We start from the raw sequence: 20,560 nt of genomic DNA, 5'->3' as shown, positions 1-20,560 counted from the left end.
CTGTCATGAATGAATAACTGGTATAAAAGAGGAAAGGGAGATACACTTTGAAAATACTTTTATTATTTGAGGGGCTTTTTTCCCAGTAGAGCAACTTTAGTAATAGTTTATAATCTGAATATTTGCTATTCTTTTAATTTCCAACAGGTTTAACTGCAATTTGGCACTTTTTACATTTAACTCCATTTTGGCACTTTTCTCCATCATAGAAGTTTATAGTTATGCAAGAAGTATATTGTTAAACAAGTAGTGAAATCTTGACGGGAGCTCTTTGTAATTCCAAGCTGTGCATTTATTTTAGAATAATTGACAATTAAACCAGTAAAGTTTTAGCATTAGTTATTTAGCTGGAATTTATATTTTTCTTCAAAAATTGCCTTTTTCATATCTATCTTCTCTTCATTTAGAATTGCGGAATATCACTTAAAAATGTATCAGTCATCAATGGAGTCCTTTACAAGAGGACAGGAACTAGATGGTAGGTGTTTTAAATTCTTATGTTAGAGAATCGTTTTGCTGCTTTTTAACTTTGGGTTATTTCAGTAATTAGTCCCTCATTGTTGTATTTGATTTATTAATAATTGGATTCTTGCATAATAAATACTCTTAAATTGTTTATCCTTTACACACACATTCTTCTTTCACAAGGCCGTGATAAGCTGATAATGAGTTGTATTTTGGTCAACAGAAGATGTGCCTGTGAAGCCAGTTAACTCCATTTGAATATTAGTTTCATCCATCTACTCCCCAATTAATGTGTTTGGCTTAGCTCAGATATGCTGTGGTATCCAGAAACAATTGCCTGACAGAAAATTCAGCCAAGGTCCTTGTTTTGCATTATTATGTAGCAGTGTCTACGAGAAATGTGTTCATGTTTGAGTAGTGAGGATGGAATTGAGCTGGGGCTGAGGTGCCACGCTGGTCAAATAACTTGGCAGCATTCACTTCAGGGGTAGAAAAGTAGTAGGTTTAGTAGCAGTAGTAGGTTTAGTAGTAGTAGTAGGTTTACACAGGAAGAAAGTTCACTTTGGGTGGAGAACTGCAAAAGCCTGGCTTCTGGAATGTGGTAGGGGAGTGGATGAAAACTAAGAGAAATAGAATGAATAACTTCCTCTCCACCATTCTTATTTTTGAGAGATGGGATAGTGAGAAATTTCGGTCTGAAACTAGTGTTTAATAAAGGCACTTACGAGGGTATGAAGACAGAGTTGGCTAAAGTGGATTGGGAAAATAAGTTAAAAGGTAAGATAGCAGAGAGGCAGTGATAAACATTCAAGGAGATATTTCATAATCCTCAATAAGATATATTCCGTTGAGAACAAAAGACTCTACGAGAAAGATGCACTATCCGTGGCTAACTAAGTTAACAATGATATCAGATTGAAAGGAGATGTACATTGCTGCAAAGGTTAGTGGTAGGCAAGAAGGTTGGGACAATTTTAGAAACCAGAAAAGGATGACCAGAAAAATAATGAGGGAGAAATTAGAATGAGAAAACTATCAAGAAATAGAAAACATACAATAAAAGTTTCTAACTTTATATAAAAAGAAAAAAAGTAGTGACATTGAGAATTGGTCCCCAAGAAGGTGAGATTGGGCAATTAATTATGGGAAACAAGGAAATTGCAGAGACTTTGAACAAGTGCTTTGTATCTGTCTTCACAGTAGAAGACACAAAAAGCATCCCGAGAATAGTAGATAAGTAGTAGGCAAAAGGACAGAAGACCTTAAAATAATTGCGCTCACAAGAGAAAAGGTACAAGGAAAGCTAATGGGACTAAAGGCTGACGAGTCCCCTCTACCCGATGGCCTGCATCCTAGGGTCTTCAAAGAAGTGCCTGCAGAGATAGAGGATTGTGATCTTCCAAAATACCCTAGATTGTGGAAAGGTGCCAGCGGATTGGAAAACTGCAAATATAACACCACTATTCAAGAAAGGAGGGAGACAGAGAGCAGGAAGCTTTAGGCCAGTTAGTCTAATGTCTGTTATTGGGAAAATGCTAGAATCCATTATTACGAAGGTAGTAGTAGAACATTTTTTTTTTAAAAATGCAATCAGGCAGAGTCAACATGGTTTTGTGAAAGACAAATCCACCTTTGACAGATTTTTAGAGTTCTTTGAAGATGTAACAAGCAAGGTGGATAAAGGGGAACCAGTAGATGAAGTGTATTTGGATTTCTAAAAGGCATTCGATAAATGTCACATTAAAGGTTACTTCACAAGATAGGAGCTCATGGTGTTGGGGCAGTGATATATTAACATGGATAGCGGATTGGCTAACTAACAAGACACAGAGTTTAGGTGAATTTTTAGGTTGGTAAACTGTAACTAGTGGAGTGCCACAGGAATCAGTGCTGGGGCTTCAACTATTTAAAATCTATATTAATGACTTGGATGAAGAGACGGATTATATTGTAGCTAAATTAGCAGATGATACAAAGATAGGTAGCAAAACAAATTGAGGAGGACACAGTCTGCAAAGGGGTATAGGTAGGTTAAATGAACAAGCAAAAATTTGGCAGTTAGAGTACAATGTGGGAAAATGTGAGGTTGTCCACTTTGGCCGGATTAATAGAAAAGCAGAATGTTACTTAAATAGAGAGAGGCTACAGAATGCTTCAATATCGAGGGATCTGGGTGGCCGTTGTATATGAGTCACAAAGTTAGCATACAAGTACAGCAAGTAATTAGGAAGCATATGGAATTTATTGTATGAGGGGGTGCAGTATAAAAGTAGGGCAGTCTTGCTACAGCTGTACTGGGCATTGGTGAGACCATACCTGAAGTACTGTGCACAGTTTTGCTTCCCTTACTTAAGGAGGGTTAAACTTGTATTGGCAGCCATTCAGAAAAGGTTCACTGGGCTAATTTCTGGGGCAAAGGGGTTGCCTTGAGATAAGGTTGAACAGGTTGGGCTTATACTCATTGAAGTTAAGAAAAATGAGAGCTCATCTTACTGAAACATGTAAGATTCTGAGGGAGCTTGACAGGGTAGATGATGAGGGGATATTTTCCTTTGTGTGGAAATCTAAAACGAGGGTGCACAGTTTATAAATAAGAACCTCCTATTTAAGATGGGGACAATGAGGAATTTCTTCTGTCTCAGTTGTTAGTCTTTGGAATTCTCTTCCACAGAGAGAAGTGGAGGCTGGTTCATTGAATATTTTCAAGGCTGAGTTCGACAGATTTTTGATTGACAAGGGAGTTGAGGGTTATGGTGGCAGGCAGGAAAGTAGGAGAATAGCCACAATCAGATCAACATGATCTTATTGAATGGTGGCACAGGCTCGATGGGCCACATGGCCTCTCCTTTTTCTTGTGATCTTATGATGTATTTCATTTAGCATCCAAGACTGGTGCTCACCTCCCTCCAATCCTTCACTTTGCTCTCATTCTCAAACCTCTGGCCTCTTGTCATCATCCTCCCTTTGTGCTATTGTTGCCTTCATCTGTCTAGGCCCCAGTGTTTGGAATTCCCTCCACTTCTAAAACTTTAGAAACATCTTTTTATATAAACTTTGTGAATTTTCTAATCACATGGTCTGCTTACGAAAGGGATGTATTTGAGTTTATCAGACCATCCTTTTTGAATTTCAGCCTCCATGATTAAATCAAGGCTTTCGTAGAATTATACATGTAGCGCAGTTGCAGCACATGTGGCCTCTTTAGACAGTGGCATTGTTTTTTCCACTTGAACTACCAAGTCCATTCCTGTACTATTTGAATATTTCAGACAAGCTTATCAATTCCCTTGGTGCTTTTGTTTGTGTCCTAATAAGGAAACTTTTAAGGGCACAACCATGTAGATATTATAAATTTCCCTTGGATGCTACACTTGAAACATATGCTCCTTTTGAGTACAGCTTTCGACTGAGTGCAACAACATTGATTTGCATTTGTGGAGAATAATGGCCCGTTTACATGTTTGCAATAGCCAAGTAAGTTGAGGACCATGTGAAACGATTACAAACAAATTAAAGAAAAGGGAATTAATGGTTGTCACAGAGAGAACAGAAGGAAGGTTTAGAGAAGGGAAGCTTCGTTGATCAACAAGATATGTAAAAAGACCAGGATGTTAATCATGATTTTAATTGCCTGAATATTAGCTAAGATGTACCAGAACAAAATGCAGAGGAGTAAATGAATCTTGAGGTAATACAAAATGGTTTTCTTTCTAAGTTCAACCAACGGCTAACATGGCTAAACTTTTCTGGATATAATCTTCAGTATAGTGCATGTGGGAACATCTAGGACCTGGTCATCATCGCGTTCAAACCAAATTGCTGTTTTTGGTGTACAGAAAGGTCAGTGAGATAAAAACATCAGACTTCAAAGAATTGAGAAGTGAGTTACAGTTAATCAGAATGCAAAGGAGACTGGAGCGAAAAATTGAGGAGCATTAAATATAGTCACCTTTCAGATTAAACAAACAAATTGAAGAATAATTTGTGTACTGTAGTCAGAGGAGTAGAACTTTGGATAAGCAGAATGCTTAAAAAAAATACAAAGAGCAATAAACAGCAGAAGTGGGTGGGTGCAGGTAGAGAAGCACTGAAAGGAAACTCATTTCAGAAACACTTTTCACAAAGTCACTTAGCATCCAGAGCCTTCAGATACAATTTGACTATTGATAGAACTGAAAGGAAAATGTTGGCACAGCAAATTGCAATGGTAAATATTGATAGAAAAACTTAATCGAAAATCAAGACAATGTAAAGTAGTGTTTGTAGACAGGAAGTGCATGCATTCTTTCTGCAAGATTTTTAATTTACTAGTCAAGTGTGGTTGTGCACAGAGTAAGCTCTAGTATGATGCTTAAGTAATGCGGAATTGGAGATCAAGAGGGAAATTTGATCAGGGTGCAGCTGTACTGTGGTCCTCATTTTCAAATCAGACATTTAGACCTTTTTTTGATATGTTTAGGTCTTGCTATAACTATAATATATGAAAATTAATGATAATTTGGTAACAAGTGAAACTTTGGTCCAAGGAAGTTTCTTTGCAACACCAATTGCTGAGTAATGCAGAATCCTGTGGTACTGTAGCTCCATTTCTGGTGGGAGGGCATAATTAGAGTGTGACAAGCTTCCAGCATAAATGTGTACATAGGAATTTATAATGTAAAAGTTGACTGAAGTGTGAAAACAGGAAGCGAGGTTCCAGAGAAGAAATGTATGCAGAAGTAAGGTTTTTGAATCTCTTAAAAATGCAGCGTAAGTATTACGTAGCTAGCAGGACTCAATGTGCTAGAACATTTACACGGGTATATGCAATGTTATTTAGTATATGTTACCTGGAAACTTCATATACACTGCATATATTACAGCCCTGCATCATGTTTTGCACATCAGATTCCACCTGCCTCATAACCAACAGACATGTTATATTTAACAGTGGGGAAAGGTGTCATTTGTGATGCACTGAAAAACAATTGGAAGTGGGAAGAAACTTCTAGGAATGAGCTGTCCAAAGTCCCCACTTTTGGCTGCCTCTCATAATTGTTAATGGCGCAGAAACTTCAGAGGTTTCTTTTATTCTTCCATGGGATGTGGGCGTCACTGACAAGGCCAGCATTTGTTGCTGATCCCTAACTGCCCTTGAACTGAGTGGCTTGCTAGGCCATTACAGACGGCAGTAAGGGTCAACCACATTGCTATGGGTCTGGAGTCACATGTAGGCCAGACCAGGTAAGGATGGCAGATTTCCTTCTCTAAACAATACTAGTGAAGCAGATGGGTTTTTGCAACAATCAGTGAAGATTCAATTCAATTTCACCTTATTGTCTATACATTAAAAAATTATATATAAAGAAATAATATGAAAAAGAAAATTATTCTGTCAGAGATCTAACTTTAAAATATGTAATTAAAAACTATTCCAATGCATTAAAATAATCAGTCAGTGAGTTCCGTCCTGAGTACATACATCATCCTCGTCCATACATCAAATTCCTGTGAAAAGTTCTTGTAGAAAAGGGAACAGATGTGTTCAGGAACCCATTTGTCCTGCATTTGAGTGTTGTAGCCTTCTCCTTGAATGCATTCAACAGTAATACTGCGCCAAAGGATGATTCTCATTGTTCATGACATTTGTCAAAATTCTTCGAGCAGATTTCATCATGAAAAATACCCTCCCAGCCCAGTTCAATAATCTCAACCCTTAAATAGTCTGCTTTCCTAAGACAACAGTGCCCAGGTGAGACATCCAAAAAGAATAGCACTCTCAAGTAATTGACATGGCCACCATTACTGAGACTAGCTTTATATTCCAGTTTTTTTTTATTAATTGAATTTAAATTTTACTAGCGGCCGTGGTGCAATTTGAACACATCTCCAGAGCATTAGCCTGGGCCTCTGGATTTCTAATCCAGTGACATCGCCACTATGTCACCGTCTCCCCCAAGAATGAATTTTAAACATTTGTGATGTGTTTTAATGTGAGATAAAATCGACCTGTGCTGTACTGACATGTTTCTAACATCTGCTTGTTTATGTTTTCTAATTAAAATTTTGATTGGATACAGCCATATATATTTTAAAAATCAGCCTTTGAAAAGTCGATAATTGCTGACCTGCACAAGATAGCTGGAATGCTTAATTAGTCTGCCGTTATTTAGGCTTACCGTAGATATCGGCATGTAAGTTGATTTTGAAACCTTGGAAAAATCTCTCCAAAAATGCCTGTCAACTTTTTACAATTTATATAAATGACTTGTATGAAGGGACCAAAGGAATGGTTGCTAAATTTGCTGATGACACAAAGATAGGTAGGAAAGTAAATTATGAAGAGGATGTAAGGAGGCTACAAAGTGACATAGGTTAAATGAGTGGGCAAAGATTTGGCAAATGGAGTATAATGTGGGCAAGTGCGAAATGGTTCATTATGGCAGGAAGAATAAGAAAGAAGCTTATTATCTAAATGGTGAGAGATTGCAGAGCTCAGATTCCGTGAGATCTAGGTGTCCTAGTGCATGAGTCACAAAAGGTTAGTATGCAGATTAAGCAGGTAATTAGGACAGTTAATAGAATGTTAGCATTTATTGTGAGGGGAATTGATTACAAAAGTTGGGAGGTTATGCTTCAATTGTCCAGGGCATTGGTGAGACCACATCTGGAGTATTGTGTACAGTACTGGCCTCGTTTAAAGAAAGATGTAAATGTGTTGAAAGCAGTTCAGAGAAGGTTTACTTGACTAATACCAGGAGTGGGTGGGTCTTGTGTCTTATGAGGAAAGACTGGACAGGCTAGGCTTGTATCTACTCGAATTTAGAAGAGTAAGAGGTTTTGCAACTCAGTGTATCTTTCTTTCCCTAATTTTCATGGATGATTTGCATATTAATAGCATGTATCTTTAACTCATTTTCCTAAAAGTTTTTATCCACTGTATCTTAATGTAGCACTTGTATTTTAATAAAATAATATGCCTTTGACTGATTGTGGGCAACACCATGAGAAATTGGTGAGTAATATAGGAACAAGAGTTGGCCATTCAGCCCTTCAAGCCTGCTCTCTCATTCCAAGATCATGGCTGATCTGGTTGTGATCTCAGCTCCAATTTCCCATCTGCCCTCCCATAATCCTGGATTCCTTTATCTATCAAAAACCTGTCTAACTCTTCCTTGAATAAATTTAATGACCCAGCCTCCATTGCTCTCTGGGGAAGAGAATTCCACATACTAATGACCCTCTGAGAGAAAACATTTCTTCTCATTTCCATCTTAAAAAGGAGATGTCTTATTCTTGAACTGTGTCCCCTAATTCTAGTCTCCCCCACAAGTGTGGAAATGCCCTCCTTGTATCTACCCTATCAAGACCCCTCAATCTTATGTTTCAATAAGATGACCCCTCATTCTTCTAAACTCGACTGGGCATGGGCCCAACCTGTTCAATCTTTCTTCATAAGTCCTTTATCTCAGGAATGAGTCGAGTGAACCTTCTCTGTACTGCTTCTAACGCAACTATATCTTTTTCCAAATAAGGAGACCAAAAACAGTAGGCACCACTCCAGAAATAAAAGCAGAAAATACTGGGAAAAACTCCGCAAGCCGGGCAGCATTTGTGGAGAGAAGCACAGTTAACATTTCGAGTCCCGTATGACTTTTCGCAGTCAAAGAAGTCATTTTGGATTAGAAATGTTAACTCTTTCTCTCCCCACAGATGCTGTCAGGTTTTAACAGTGTTTTCTGTTTTTATTTTAGATTTCCAACATCTGCATTACTTTGCTTTTATCACAGAATTCCAGATGTGGTCTCACCAAGGCCCTGTACAGCTGCAGTAAAACATCCCTATTTTTATATTGCATTCCACTTGCGATAAACGGCAACTTTCTATTTGGCTTCATAATCACTTGCTGTACCTGCATACTTTTTATGATTCATGTACCAGGACTCCCAGGTTCCCCTGTACCACTGAGGTTTGCGATCTTTCTCCATTTTAAATAGTATACTGCTTTTCTATTCTTCCAGCCAAAGTGGACAAGTTCACATTATACTCCATCTGCCAATTTTTTGTCCACTCAATAAACCTGCCTATATGCATTTGCAGACTCTCAGACAACTTGCTTTCCTACTTATCCAGGTGCCGTTAGCCAATTTGGCAACCATACCTTCGGTCTCTTCATCCAAGTCATTGATGTAGGTTGTAAATGGTTGAGGCCGCAGCACTGATCCTTGTGGACTTCACTAGTTTCAGCTTACCAACCTGAAAAATACGCATTTTTCCCTACTCTCTACTTCCTTTTAGCTATTCGGCCCTTTATCCATGCTAATATGTTACCCCCAACACAATACCCTCTTGCGTCTTAACCTTTGATGTGGCACCATATCAAATGCCTTTTGGAAATCCAAGTACACCGCATCTATAGGTTCCACTTTATCCACCTTGCTGGTTACTTCCTCAAAAAAACTCATAACGGATTAGTTAAACATGATTTCCCTTTCACAGACACATGTTGACTCTGCCTGATCACATTATGATTTTCTAAGTATCCTGCTATAATAGATTCTAGCAATTTTTATTTGACAGATGTTAGTCTATCTGTCCTGTAGTCTTCTGCTTTCTGTCTCCATCCTTTTTTGAATAAAGGTGTTACATTAGCTATTTTCTAATCCACCCTTCAATAATCTAAGGAATTTTGGAAGATTATAGCTAATGCATCTACTATCTCTGCAGCCACTTGTTTTAAGACCAGAGGATGCAGTCCATCTGGTCCTGGAGACATCAGCCTTTAAGTCTAATTGATGTTCTCCATCCCAACCTTTTCCTCTTTCTCTCTGGTACTCTTTTCCCATTACTATCCATTCCTCCCACTGTTATTGTCTCTCCGCCTCTGCCCCTGTCCCTCTGTTAACCTGTGCAACTGGATGGAGGAGGAGAGGGAGCTTTAATCTCTAACTTCATTTTGTAACTGCCCTGGGAGTGTTTGATGAAATAGTGAAGGGCGAGGTTAATGCTGTTTCTAACCTCCTGCTGTATTTGGCTTGGCAGTGTTTTGATGGGACAGTTTAGATGGAGATTCCTGGAATTTAAAAGGTTAAGGTGTGAGTTAATCAAAGTTTTCAAGATAATGGAAACTGATAGGGCAGATAGAAGAAACCAGTTTCACTGCTCAGGGAATCTAGGAATAGAGGAGAAGTCTAAAACCTAACAATTGTGTAAAATCCTTTAAAAATTAAGAAACACTTCTACACACACAGGATGGTAGAAGTTAGAACTGGCTCCAATCTCTGTAATCTCCTGCAGCCTTACAACCCTCCAATATCTGCACTCCTCTAATTCTGTCCACTTTAGCATCCCCAATTTTAATCACTTTAACCACTGGTGGCTGTGCCTTCAGCTGCATTCTCTCAAACTCTGCCTCATTACCTCTTTCCTCATTTAAAATGCTCCTTTAAACCAGCCTCTTTGACCAAGCCAATCATTGAGCCTAATCTCCTGGTCTGAAATTTTGCTCCATAAGACTCTGGTGAAGCATCTTGTGACATTTTATTACATTGAGTGCTATTTAAATATAAGATGTTGTCTGTCAGCTCCTATACATGTGCATTACACTGCAGGTAAAAGAAAATGATTCACTCCCATCTGCTACTCTGCGATTCATGTGTCTCATTGTACTGTGGATGTTTCAGAGTTGACAATCTAATCCTGCACCTGAGAGTCTCTGGCCTGAATTTTTATGTAGTCGCTTAATGTTGTCAGTGAATTCCCAATCCTGCTAAATAAATAGAGAAATGTGAGGAAATAGCTTTTTCCTATCCACTCTACTGAGGTCCCTCATAATTTAATACACTCCCATTAAATCTCCCTCAGCCTCCTCTGTTCCAAAGAAAACAACCTCAGCCTATCCAATTTTTCCTCATGGCTAAAATTCACCAGTCCCGGCAATATTTAAGCAGGATTGAGGCATAACCGTAAGCTTGAACTTTAATACTTCATATAGGTAACCAATGTAATTGGATGAAAATATAACTTGTTAAACACCATGAATTCAGGAAAAAGAGGACATGTTTAATCTTTTTTTAAAGAAACTGACTATATAGATCATAAGATGCAGTTCCTAAATGCTTGGAGTTTTATAAAGCTTTGTTATTGGTAAAAATGCAATGGTGATGGCATTACTCACCTTAACTGTGCCATTTAATACTTCAGATGTACTTTGGTGAGTTACTCCCTTAACCACATTACCTTTAGACTGCAGCATCCAAAAGACAGGGTTTAGCCATAAATGAGAACTTTTCAGGTTGAAAAGAGGTTATAAGCAGGGTACTGAAGAACTGATCAAAGGACTTGCAGGTGGAAATCATATCTGTTAGTTTGTAAATTATGCCATTATAACAGGAATAACAATGAGGTGAATTGCAGCCATAATGCATAAAAAATTAAGAACAAAAGCAAGGATGAATGAAATCCATTCATTCCCTCGCATTCTACTCAGCAACAGTCGTGACTCAGTTGTTAATGATGCTATCTGAGTCAGAAGGTTGTGAGTTCAAGTCCCACTCCAGATACTTAGCACAAAAATCTAGGCTAGCACTCCTATGCAGTACTGAGGGAATGCTGCACTGTTGGAGTGGTCTCATCAGCTCTCCAAGGTGGCAAGATACCAAGGCATTGCTTAGAAGAAGGTCATTGGAGTGTTGGCACTATCCTGGCCAATAATTTATCCTTCAATCAACATTACAAAAACAGATTACCTGGGTGATTATCTGATTCCTGTTTGTGGGAGATAGCCGTGTGCAAATATTTCCAACGTTACGACTGACTACATTTCAAAGTACTTCATTGATTATAAAGTGCTTTGTGACTTCCTGAGGTTGTGAAAGGTGCTATATAAATGCAAGTCTTTGTCTCTTTCTCACCGAACCTGTCTAATTTCATTCCTGTGCCTTTAGTCTCTTAGACTCCTTTCTTTTATCACTGTTTCAAGTAGGAACATTTTTAACGTTTTAAATTTATGCATCATTATGCATGAAGAATCAGGATACTTGCGACTTCAATCCCACTTATACTGGCCAAACATCCCAACATTCCACTGTTACTCAGATATGTTTTCCAAGCTTTAATTTATTTTGTTCCCTTTTATATAAACAGAAATTTTAGCACAGGAAGGAACCTTAGCTTATTTCCATATTTAATTGCCTCGACATAGCCTGCACAATCTGTCTGCCAAGGTTTTTTAAAAAATCTCCTGTACTATTGTTGGATCATTGCTTCTACTAGTATGATATTAACAGATAACTTTTGCTACCTACCACCTTTTATATTTGTCCAAATAAAGTTATCCTCACACCAATCCCTGTAGCACCTGCCAGTCTGAGGAACACCCATTTGCTACCACCTTTACTTTCTGCCATCTATCCGTACATCAATTTCGATTGGATCCTCATTTTATCAACCAATTTCTTAAAAGGTAATTAGTCAAATCCTTTCTATAAATCCCATAAGAACCGCAGCACTTCTCTACCTAACCCTAACCCACCCCACCCCCCGATCAATACTTAATTCTGTCAAAAAAAAATCCTATCAAGTTAGTCAAACATGACTAACCCTTAACAACCCATGGCCTCTTGCTAATCAGTCCATTTCCTCCTAATTCTGCATTTGTTTTGTCTGTAATCTAATCTGTAGAAGGATTCCTGGTCAGTAGTTGGTTGACTTACCCTTTTCTCTTTCCTGTACAGAGGTGTAACATTTGCTGTTGCTAATCCTTTGCCTCAGTCATATTAATTAAATGAAAACATGGTTAATCCATTTGCTACTTCCTCACTAGCCACCTGCATACTCTGGAGTTTAACATGAATCCTGGACACATCAATTTTTAGCATCCTGATCCCCAAAAGAATTGTTCTTTGCATACATTGGGTATCGTTTTTACTTCCTCTCCCACTGCAACAACAACTTGCATTTATATCACGACTTTAATGTCGTAAAACATTCCAATGCACTTCAAAAGAATGTTAGCAAACAAAATTTTACACTGAACCATATAAGATGATATTAGGGCAGGTGAGGTATGTTTTAAGAGTTCCTTAAAGGGGAAAAGAGGTGGAGAGGTTTTGGGAGAAAATTTTGGAGCTCAGGGTCTTTGTAGCTGAAAGGCAGTGAGAGCGGGAACAGAGTGAGACCAACAGGAAGGATAAAGCACAAAAATAGGCCCTTGGGGAAAAATCCCAGACCTGGATGCAGAGACCGTCAAATTTTTAGGTCTTTTTTTTCTCTACAATCAACCAGTTGTTTCCTCTGGCTCTTTCACCCTCACCTTGGATATCAAGTGGAAAAGATTTATGGATTTCCTTTGTAACCAAGATGAAAATTATCTGTGCAGTAAATTGTGCTGGGATCCCCCCATTTAACTTCCCTGAGGCAACTGGCTCCAGAAAACTTCAATTTCTGTGCAGATTTTGCCCCAGTGATTTCCACTTTCTCTAAGTTCTTCTTATCCATGAGGTCCATCTTGTGTTCTGGTAGCATCTTTGCCCTTCAGTGCTGCTGTTAATACTTTACCACAAAAACCCACTCTCGACCTTTCCATTCTCACCAATTACTGCTCTACTTCCAATCTCTCTTTTTACAGGGTTCTATAATGTGTCAGTGCCTCCCAACTCCATGCCGTCCCTCTCAATACGAATTATTTCCTGCACTCCTGCGTTGCTCTTTTGCACAGTATCAAAACAGTCTTAAACAAAGTCATGAATGGCATATGCTTTTGATAGATTCACACTCTTCTGTTCTTTGGAACAGTGGATAATGTAATCCTCCAATGCTTCTGTTGTCCCCTTCTGTGGGACTGTGCTTGCACAGTTTCGTTCTCGCCTATCTGAACAGAGCCATAACATCTCTAACAATGGTGACACTCCTACCTTACGTAGTAATCTCTAGTATTTCCTAAAGATTCTACTGTAGCCAGCTTCTGCTGTTTGACTTTGGTAGAACCATCCACTGCCATGGGGTGAGCTTCCACATGTATGCTGTTGCCACCTGTCTCCATATATCACCTGCCAACTCCTCGTCAAGTTTCTGTACAGTCATACCGCTTGTCTGAGTTTTGATTTTGGAAAGGTCCAGATTTCCTCCACCTCACAATAAATTTTGACCTTTACCATAAACTCCATCCCTTCTCCAACCTGTGTCTCAGGCTAAACTGGCCTTTTTTTAATTGCAGAGTCTCATTTGCAACTAAGCTGAGCTTCAGATCACATTGTTTCCATTACAGACCAAATACCTTACCTCAGGAAAATGGTCTTTCTTCACCTCGTTTAGGCTCATTCTCTATTGAAACCCTTATTTCTGTATTTGTCATCTTTGGGCTCACTACAGCTTTCTTGGCTGACTCCTGCCCTGAAGCCCCTATAAACTTTAAGTTGTTGCAAAACTTTGCATGTATTCTGTCCTATAGTGCCCATACCACATCCTTGCTAACTTACAGTTCCTCCCATTAGACGTGGGGGCAGAAGTCAGCCATTCGGCCCATCGAGTCTGCTCTGCCATTCAATGAGATCATGGCTGATCTGATAATCCTCAACTCGACTTTCCTGCCTTTTCCCCATAACCCTTGATTCCCTTACTGATTAAAAATCTGTCAATCCCAGCCTTGAATATACTTAACGACCCAGCCTCTACAGTCCTCTGTGGTAAATAATTCGTCAGATTGACTACCCTCTGAGCGAAGGAATTCCTCCTCATCTCTGTTTTAAGTGGGGGCCCCTTTACTCTGAGATTATGCCCTCTGGCCCTAGATGCTCCCACAAGGGGAAACAACCTCTCAGCATCTACCCCATCAAGCCCCATTAGAATCTTATGTTTCAATAAGGTCGCTTCTCATTCTTCTAAACTCCAGTGAGTACAGGCCCAACTGGCTCAACCTCTCCTCATAAGAAAATCCCTCCATCCCTTTACCACAGGTTTAAAATCTTGTCTTTGTCCTTAAGTCCCTCCATTGGTCCTCCTTGCTGTACTGTGCTGCTAAAACCTCTCTCAGCAATTCATTCCACCACAGTTTCTCCACTTTATTCCACTAATTTCAACCTCGGCTTACCTGCAATTCTGCCTTCCCTTCACCCGCCATTGGACAAAGAGGCCAACTCTCTGTATTCTCTTCAGTTTCTAATCCTTTGTCCTCCTAAAACCCCAGCTCTTGGTCACGCTTCTAGTCTTTTATTCCTTGACTTTGTAGTTGCTCTTCAGTGATGTGCCTTGGAGTGTTTTCTTTGTTTAAAGGTGCTATACAATGCATGTTGTTCTTCTGCCTCCTTTTTCTCCAAGTTTATTGGGCATGTGTCAGATTTCCTAATTTATATTGTTAAATCAGTTTTCTATAATAGGTAGGAAGGCTGTAGAGTCACATGAAAAATCCGACTGCCAAACCATGGTAAATGGATTTTACAGCATGAAAATCAGGCACTGACTCACATACCAAGCTTCTGGAATCCAAATTAAAAGAACAGGGAAAAATAGCTAAAGTTTGAGTGCTATATGATGAAAGATGAGAGAAATAAAATGTCAGTGAGAGGATTTTGCAGAGGTCAGTAAATATCATATTCCAAAAGAAGTAAATTCAGAAAGCGGTTCTTTTGATTTAACGGTGCACAAAGTGACACCGGTATGAACTCAGAACTTCAAATTTGTGCTGCCTGTTTGGGTACATATGACTAATTTTAGTCCTGTGGACTTTGCAATTTTGGGACTAAATTAAGACTCCCAAAATTCATAAGCTCCAAGAGATGTTGGAATTAAAAATCCTTTGTTCATTCTGCTGCCTTTGGGTTTTAATTCAAGAAGTGTTGTTTCAAATTTTACGTTTTTTTATGTGACATTCCATAAAATGTTCAGTTCTTGTTTAGGAGAGTTATACTAATCTCACTTCCATTTTGCAGATGAAAATGCTAGCTTTAGCACTTGGATCAAAACTTGCAAAGAAAACCTGGATTGTAAGTTTAATTTACTTGTCTGTTCTAATCAAGAATAGCTGACTACATTTAGAATTATCCTTTTGTTATTTCATCTAAATGTCTAAAAGTGTCAAGTTATTGTATTGGTACACTTTTTTGAGCAAAGTTTTGTTATTAAGATGACTGATATGGTACAGTATATTCGATCAGTTACTCTGACGCCATTCCACAGATATTTTATGTCGCCTCAAAAATGTGTATGAGTTTATTAGCGCAGCAACAGAATCTAAATTGGCTGTAAAAAGTAATCCATGTGGTTTGGGGCTCAGTCACTGTTGATATCCACCATTGGTTAATTGAAGTACTTTAGTTAATCTATAAAAATAGTAATTAATTTACTTTTGCTGAATGCTTTCCTCACCCTAAATGTTATAAAAGGTCATGTGCTGCTAGTGTGTTGCAGCTGCTGCTTGTAGCTGTGTTCTGTGTTTTTAAAACTTATAATCATTGACCGCTTGGATCTCCAGTGGTCCAGGTGGTGATAATGTGCTGTGTAGAGCATTAATCATTCATGATACTGGATTGGAATGCCATGATATCAAGGCAGTGACAAGTGCTTCATAAAGCACTAGTCTTCAGGGTCCCTTGGTTCAGTTTAAAAAATAGTAGTGCAGCTATCTCTCTCTCTAACATTTTAAGATAATGTGGCAGTTTATTGGAATACTCATCACGTATGTGAAAAACATTTTTCTCAAGCCAGCAAGTCTTTTGGTGACTAAACAAGTGAAAATGTCTGTGTTAACAAAAGTGATCAAAATTCAAGAGCCGGAGGTTGGAAATTGAAGGAAAAATGAGGTGCAGGAAATTAGTTTGCTGATCAGCTTTGCAGCACATCATTTCAAACTCTCTTTATTTAACTCCTCCAGATAATAGAATTATGTATTTCTCATATTTAGCTGTGCAAACTTAATATTGAAGTATTGTTGGCTAAGATAATCCAGATATGAGAGATGATTTGAATTTTTTACTTGCTATAGCATGACTGTTTATTGATGCTGTTCCAAATGCAATATTTCAAGTACTTGGTATTGTCTTATATTTAATGTTGTTTTCCAGTAAAATTACAAGAAATAAAACAAAAAATGCTTTTTCTTTATGGATTTCTACAACTTTATTACTAATTAACTTGGTGTTAATGTAATTATTCTAAATTATCTAAATTTTATAGAAAGTTGGTGGTTGTGAAATGCCAAAACTCTGGTGCTAGATATGAATGCAAAGTTATGGTACAAAGGGGAGTTGATTATTTGGTGTCTAACAAATATTCCTACTTTTATTTCAGCAACAGGCCAGCAAGATGGAAATGATGATGAGGTACACTTGGAATAGTTTAACAGGGATATTTATTTCCACAAATAAGTTTTCTACAAATCAAGTATTTGAAAAAGACAAACTGATTTTTTTTGCACACTTAAATTCTCAGCTCTTTGCTAGCGTAAGATGTAGATTCATCCATACGATCTTTGTTGGAATTTCGTTATGTCTCAGATGTTGCAGTGTTTCTGTGTGAATTCAGATTTTTCCCTGTTTACTCATGTCCACATAATTTACAAAATCAAAATACTGCGGATGATGGAAATCTAAAGTGGAAACAAAATGCTGGCAATATGTAGGGTCAGGTGGCATCTGTGAAGTGAGAAAAACAAAGTTACAGGGATGAGAAATTTCTGCCATTTGGTGAAATTTTGACTTGAATAATGGAATTCCAACCTCCGCTTCTTCTTGGCCGCCACTGCTTCCAATGTAGCCAAAGTCAAGAAGAGAGTTCCAAAAAGCTCAGAAAATCTCTGCAATTAACGACGCCAGGAGCAGACTTTGGGAGCAGCCACTCATCCCACCGGAATGCTGCTGGCCAGTTGGTGAAGCCAAGGGATTCGGCAGGGCCAGTGGAGGGGTGAGAGCAATGGGGCTGGGGTTTGGCAGGCTCTGAATGGTTGGGGGATGGGGGTGGGGGGGGAAGTAGAGCAGCAGAGCTCAACACGGGGCTCAGCAGACCAAAGGGGGATAGCAGGGGAGAGGGAGCAGAGGAGCCCAAGCATGAATAAGTCTTTTTTTCTAAAAGTCTTGGAAACTGGCTGCGGAGGATGTAAATCAAGATGTATCAGAACTGGAAACTCCCAAAATTAGTAAGGTAGATTCTGCACTGTGCATTATTTATTGATTTGTCAAGTCCAAAGAGAGCGAGATGTTAAAGTTTGTCCATTGGAAGGGAAAGTGTAAAGGTTGATAACTTCTCATCTCCAGCAATAAACCTAATTATAGAATTCTTCGCTGTATTAAAAAGCTCGCAATATGCAAACAGTTTTTCTTTTATTTAGTGAGATAATGTAATTTGCTTTAAAATGCAAGATGATGCAATACTTGTCCGTTGTTTAAAAAAAACTCAAGACTGACCAACTTAAACAATGCACCATGAGCATGTTGAGTATCAAATGTGCAGTTATGGTGAAAAGTGTTACTCGTTAACAAACTAGTTCTAGGAAATAGACTCAGACAGCTTTGTTTAGATTAGTTAGTATTCTAAAATTACTTTGGCAACTTTCCCCTGTTGCTAGCTCAGACTGGCATGTTTTTTGTTTATAATGAGTTTTTCATTGAATCAAGTCCAAACGAGAGTTCTTTCAAAGTAGGATAAAATGGACACATTAACTGACATGCTTTGACACAGTACAACTAGCTATCCAAGAGGGTGCAGCTAAACCTAAGTCTCAGCTGATTATAGTAAATCAGCACCAGTTTTCAGACATGGTCGTCTGGCCATGAAGGGGCTTTTGGTCCTCAGAGTGGCTAGGTGTTGCTGAATGAGTTGGGGGAAGACTGGTTGAGAAGAAGGGCTTGTGTGAGAGTGTAGTGGGGGGAAAGGAGCTGATTACAGTGTGTGTGGGTGTCACGAGGAAATATGGAGAGTTTGGCTGAAACCTATGGAAGTATATAAAATAATATTTTCACCAAAGTACTTCACAATGTTTTATATGTTGACCTATAATATGCAAACTTTAATAATTATACTGAATGTTACTATGCAGTTTTATTGCTGTTTTGTATTTGCTGGCACCTGGGGTCATATTAATTTTCAAGAGTTTCATTTATTTGTTCATGGGATGTGGGCATCACTGATGAGGCCAGCACTTGTTACCCGCTCCTAATTGTCCTCGAGAAAATGGAGAGTTAAAATGGGCTCACATTGGAAAATAGTTTGTGAAACAGTGATGTAGTCCTTTGCTTTGCGTGCGCATAATCCAGCAAGGTAATGTTTTGTTAGTATGGACTTCATCCTGAATTACATGCATTAACTGCATTGAATGCTGAGGTCACTGGCGATTTTATACAAATGCATTGATCCACAGTCTTGAAAGTAATAAAAGGTAAACCAAGGGAAAACTAATGGCTCCACCCACTAATAACTTCACCTATTTGAAGTGGCCTAGAAGCATTTGCATTCAGTGAAAATCATAAGTGCTATAATTGCATGATTCCTTGTGTCACAAATTTTTCAAATCTTTTCGTCTTCAGCCACTTTTTTGTCTTCAACCACTCTTATCCCTAGAGTTAATATTTCCAGGTCAATGACCTTTCACCTGCGCATTTTTCTGTGTGTGGAGAACAAAAGCTCCCAACACAGACCCACAGGAATCCCACTAACAGTGTACCAATCTGCATATACTTTTGTTAAAATTAATAAAGTTAAAAACCATCTTTACTCATATTCTAAACCTTGATCTTCTCAAGGTTAAAATCTGATCTCGGTGAAACCTGCTGAGTCAAAATGCAGCCTGTTCTTTCCTGATTACTTTATCATCAGCTTCTATTCTATTCAAAATAATGGTACAAAACAATTTTCCAAATGTTTTATGTTACAGATCCTTTTTTTTAGATATTTGTTCATTGGATGAGAGTTGCTGGCAAGGCCAGCATCTATCGCCCATTCTTAATTGCCCTTGAGAAGGTGGTAAAGGTAATGTTACATAGTTTAATGGCCTAACTCTCAACACCCTACAAGAAAACTGGTGGACTGCTTCTAATCTACCAACATATAGCACACAGGGTCATAACAGGCAAGGTTTCCCATCATATAGATGTGCAGTTGCGAGAAAGAATTCTTTACATGGTCTTCACAGATCCCATAACAGTATTTTAAGCAAAGCAGTCAGTTATTCCAGTGTGCTTGCCAATATTCTTTTCTCAACCAACAGCACCAAGAACAGACGTACTGGACACTTGCTGTTTGTAGAACCTTGCTGCCTGGAAACTGGCTGCTTCATTCACCTACAAAATAGTGATTGCACTTCAGATGTAGTTTGCTTCCTATGAGGGCATCCTCTCATGGTTGTCATACCCCTAATTTTATATTGGCAAATTTTGATGTTCCCTTTTACCAATATCCAAATAATGTTTGTATATATAGATATGTCCCAAAGCAGACCCAAATGAATGTCACTGACAGTGGGCCAATCTGCAAGACATCTATTTATTCCAGCTCTCTCCTCGTACTTCATCCAACCATATTTATCATTTTTAATATTAATATACCTTTAACTTAAGAACAAGCTGCTTGTGTAGAACCTTTTTTTTGAAAATCCAAATATGCCATATCCACTGGAATGATCATGGAAGTTGGATATATTAATCTGCGTTCTGTCCTTCTATCATAATTAAACTTTGAAGGTAGACCTTAAAAATACTTATGGTCTCCAGTTGACCAACTGAGGCCCCCATTTCTTCCCATCTTGATTTTTGGCATTCAGAAATGATTACCAAACTAGTGATATAATTGTTTTTTCTTGGTGTTTCTTGCATTTCACCCCAAGCCCATTTAGACCATTACAGTAATATTTTCTTTATCATTTAATTGATTTAAACAGTTCAAACTCCTTAATTCTGAATAGTTAAAAGGTATGTATTATGCAACACTGTTGAGCTATTGTTCTTTCCCACATCAAGAATTATCTATAATAATCTGCAGAAAAACCTCTTAAACTTCCAGCACTGTATTATGGGCTGCTGAACCTGATTCTGAAAAATCACAAATTTTAATTTTTCTGAGAATATCTGCATTTGGTTCAGTACCGCTTTCAAATTTCATATGCTATGTAATACTTTATTTAACATCCGTG

The 20,560-nt window shown here is 38.4% G+C and overlaps 1 protein-coding gene across 2 annotated transcripts in view; it reads left to right on the top strand.

The window, feature by feature from the left end:
- Positions 1 to 20,560, top strand: part of sugt1 (SGT1 homolog, MIS12 kinetochore complex assembly cochaperone) — a 143,141-nt gene that overhangs the window by 31,140 nt on the left and 91,441 nt on the right. For both annotated transcript variants that reach the window (XM_078545877.1, XM_078545876.1), the window contains 3 exons: positions 408 to 478; positions 15,372 to 15,425; positions 16,729 to 16,760. In XM_078545877.1, coding sequence (XP_078402003.1) covers positions 408 to 478; positions 15,372 to 15,425; positions 16,729 to 16,760 — 157 coding nt within the window. The remainder of the gene's footprint in view (positions 1 to 407; positions 479 to 15,371; positions 15,426 to 16,728; positions 16,761 to 20,560) is intronic.

The sequence above is a fragment of the Cetorhinus maximus genome, chromosome 7 (assembly GCF_964194155.1).
Source record: "Cetorhinus maximus chromosome 7, sCetMax3.hap1.1, whole genome shotgun sequence".
Taxonomy (NCBI): Eukaryota; Metazoa; Chordata; class Chondrichthyes; order Lamniformes; family Cetorhinidae; genus Cetorhinus; species Cetorhinus maximus.
Note: the sequence above shows the minus strand (reverse complement) of the source record. Positions and strands in the feature narration are given on the sequence as shown.